At 37.7% G+C, this 2,178-nt stretch overlaps 1 protein-coding gene across 1 annotated transcript; it reads left to right on the top strand.

Annotated features, from left to right (window-relative positions):
* The first annotated feature begins 578 nt into the window (after positions 1-578).
* LOC141242596 (olfactory receptor 2A25-like) lies at positions 579-1,580 on the top strand. The gene has a single exon (XM_073668851.1). It carries the CDS (start codon positions 579-581, stop codon positions 1,578-1,580), a length of 1,002 nt encoding a protein of 333 aa, XP_073524952.1.
* Positions 1,581-2,178: the final 598 nt, after the last annotated feature.

Below are 2,178 nucleotides of genomic sequence, written 5' to 3'. Positions count from 1 at the left end.
TACAACAAGAGTCAATGTTCAGGCTCATATGAACAATAGCTTATAACCCTGGGCCTACTGAATTATACGTCTGGCATAATTAAAAATAAATGCGGTGTCATCACAAATACTGTTTGAATAGACCTCGATTCCTTCCCATTAAATCTTCACGATTCTCAATGACGTTCATGACTACTGGCTTGTCTCCAAGCACCACTTACTCCTTCACTCTTACTCAGTAGAATTGTTTTTTTCTATTGTGCTTGGTCTTGTTACGTCTATAATAAGAATATTCTACTTTCAGTTTAAGGATTGACTTAGCCAAGAGAAAAATCCACATCATTTTCTTGATAGACTTACATTTACTTTATATAGTCAAAGCAGCTGGAAACATGTTTCTAGGCATCAGCCTGGTCATCTGGTTCTTCGGTGGACGGTTGAGCTTCAGTTTTGTTTGAGGATTTCTATTTCTTTTTTTTTGATGATTCCTTGACTATGGATATTATGAGGATACAGTTTTGTATGGCTACATTTCATATTATCTGATATTTAGGATCCTATGTTTAAACATCTCTGGTTCGTAAAAAGAAAAAAGCAACATGGAAAATGCATTCAACATCAGCAAAACTCTGGTCCTCCTGGGACTTGTGGAAATGGAAAGACTCAAGTATCTGTACTGTGTCCTGTCTATTGTCCTATATTTGTTCATTATACTCTTAAGTATTATTATCGTATTTGTCGTATTCACAGATTCAAGGTTACATGAACCTATGTACATCCTCGTAAGTAATCTGCTCCTTAATGGAATTTTCGGCAGCTCAACATTTTTCCCAAAGCTGATAGTTGACCTCATCACTTCTTCCACGACCATCACTCATGGTGGCTGCCTTGCCCAAGCTCTGTGTGTCTCAGTTTTTGCCTTATCTGAAATGACCACTTTCACCATAATGGCATTTGACCGATATTTGGCTGTTTGTCACCCGCTGAGATATAGCACCTTAATAACTAATGAGAAGGTTATAAACTTCATCGTTGGATCATTTGTGGTGACCTTTACACTTGTACTCATCTCAGTTATACTCATATGGACACTTCCGCTGTGTGGGAATAGAGTTAACAATGTATTTTGTGACAATATGTCCTTAATTGTTCTCTCCTGTGTTGACCCGTCCATCAGTCAACTCTACTCGTCTTCTGGTGTCATCATCTACTTGGGCGTCACCATCTTTGTCACCGTTTTCTCCTATCTGCACATATTTACTGTCTGCATGAAAGTCTCAGGGGAATCTCGCCAGAAAGCCGTCCACACCCTGGTCACCCATCTACTCAACTTTTCTGTCTTTTTAATTGTAGTCTTATTTATTTTCATCAGGTATCGGCTGGGCAGTGTGAAGCTCCCGGTTATCTTCCACGTCTTTTTCTCAAGCACGTCTCTCATTATTCCACCATTGTTCAACCCTTTGATATATGGCGTCCGGACACACGCCCTTAGAAGTAAGGTTGCTGATTATTTACAGAAATCGAACATTTGGTCCCAATGGATTAAAATAAATAAGCACGCCATACCTATATCTGTAATAAGTGTCAATCGTGGTAAATAACTGGATAAAACGCAGCAATTAAGGCCAATTATTGGTCAACTATATATTTTTTTCTCATGGCATCATGGATATTTGGTGATAGGAGAATTTGGGTTTCCGCAAAGGACGAGCTCCACCAAACAAGTTAACAATGTGATGGCACAGTTGATAAACCACTGTTGTGTACCAAGCTGTAGGTTTAGACAAGTTTGGGATCTCTACACTTCTAAAAAAAAAAAAAAAAAATGTAAATGAACCCTTTGGAATTATCTGTATTATTTCATTTAATACTAAAAAAAAAAAATATGGTCTTTGTTTTTAGTTAAATCACAAATAATAGACTAACAAAACGCAAGTAAACTAATAACACGCGTACATGAAGTTGTACAGTTCGTGTTTTTCAAAGGGGTTTTCCAATCCTGATGTCATTATTTTAAAACTTTTATAAGAATATGTATTTTGAAGAGTTTTTGGAGCTGAAACTCAGTGTAAACTTTCCAAATCCACCTCAAAACTCTTCACAAACTTAGAGGTTCTGCTCAGATTCCGCTCCGAAAATTCAGCTAAAAGATTCCGTCTGCGCGTAACCTAGGATAGAAAGCGACTGGACTGGATCTGC

The sequence above is a fragment of the Phyllobates terribilis genome, unplaced genomic scaffold (assembly GCF_046119375.1).
Source record: "Phyllobates terribilis strain yellow unplaced genomic scaffold, ASM4611937v1 Scaffold_2__4_contigs__length_985480577, whole genome shotgun sequence".
Taxonomy (NCBI): Eukaryota; Metazoa; Chordata; class Amphibia; order Anura; family Dendrobatidae; genus Phyllobates; species Phyllobates terribilis.
Note: the sequence above shows the minus strand (reverse complement) of the source record. Positions and strands in the feature narration are given on the sequence as shown.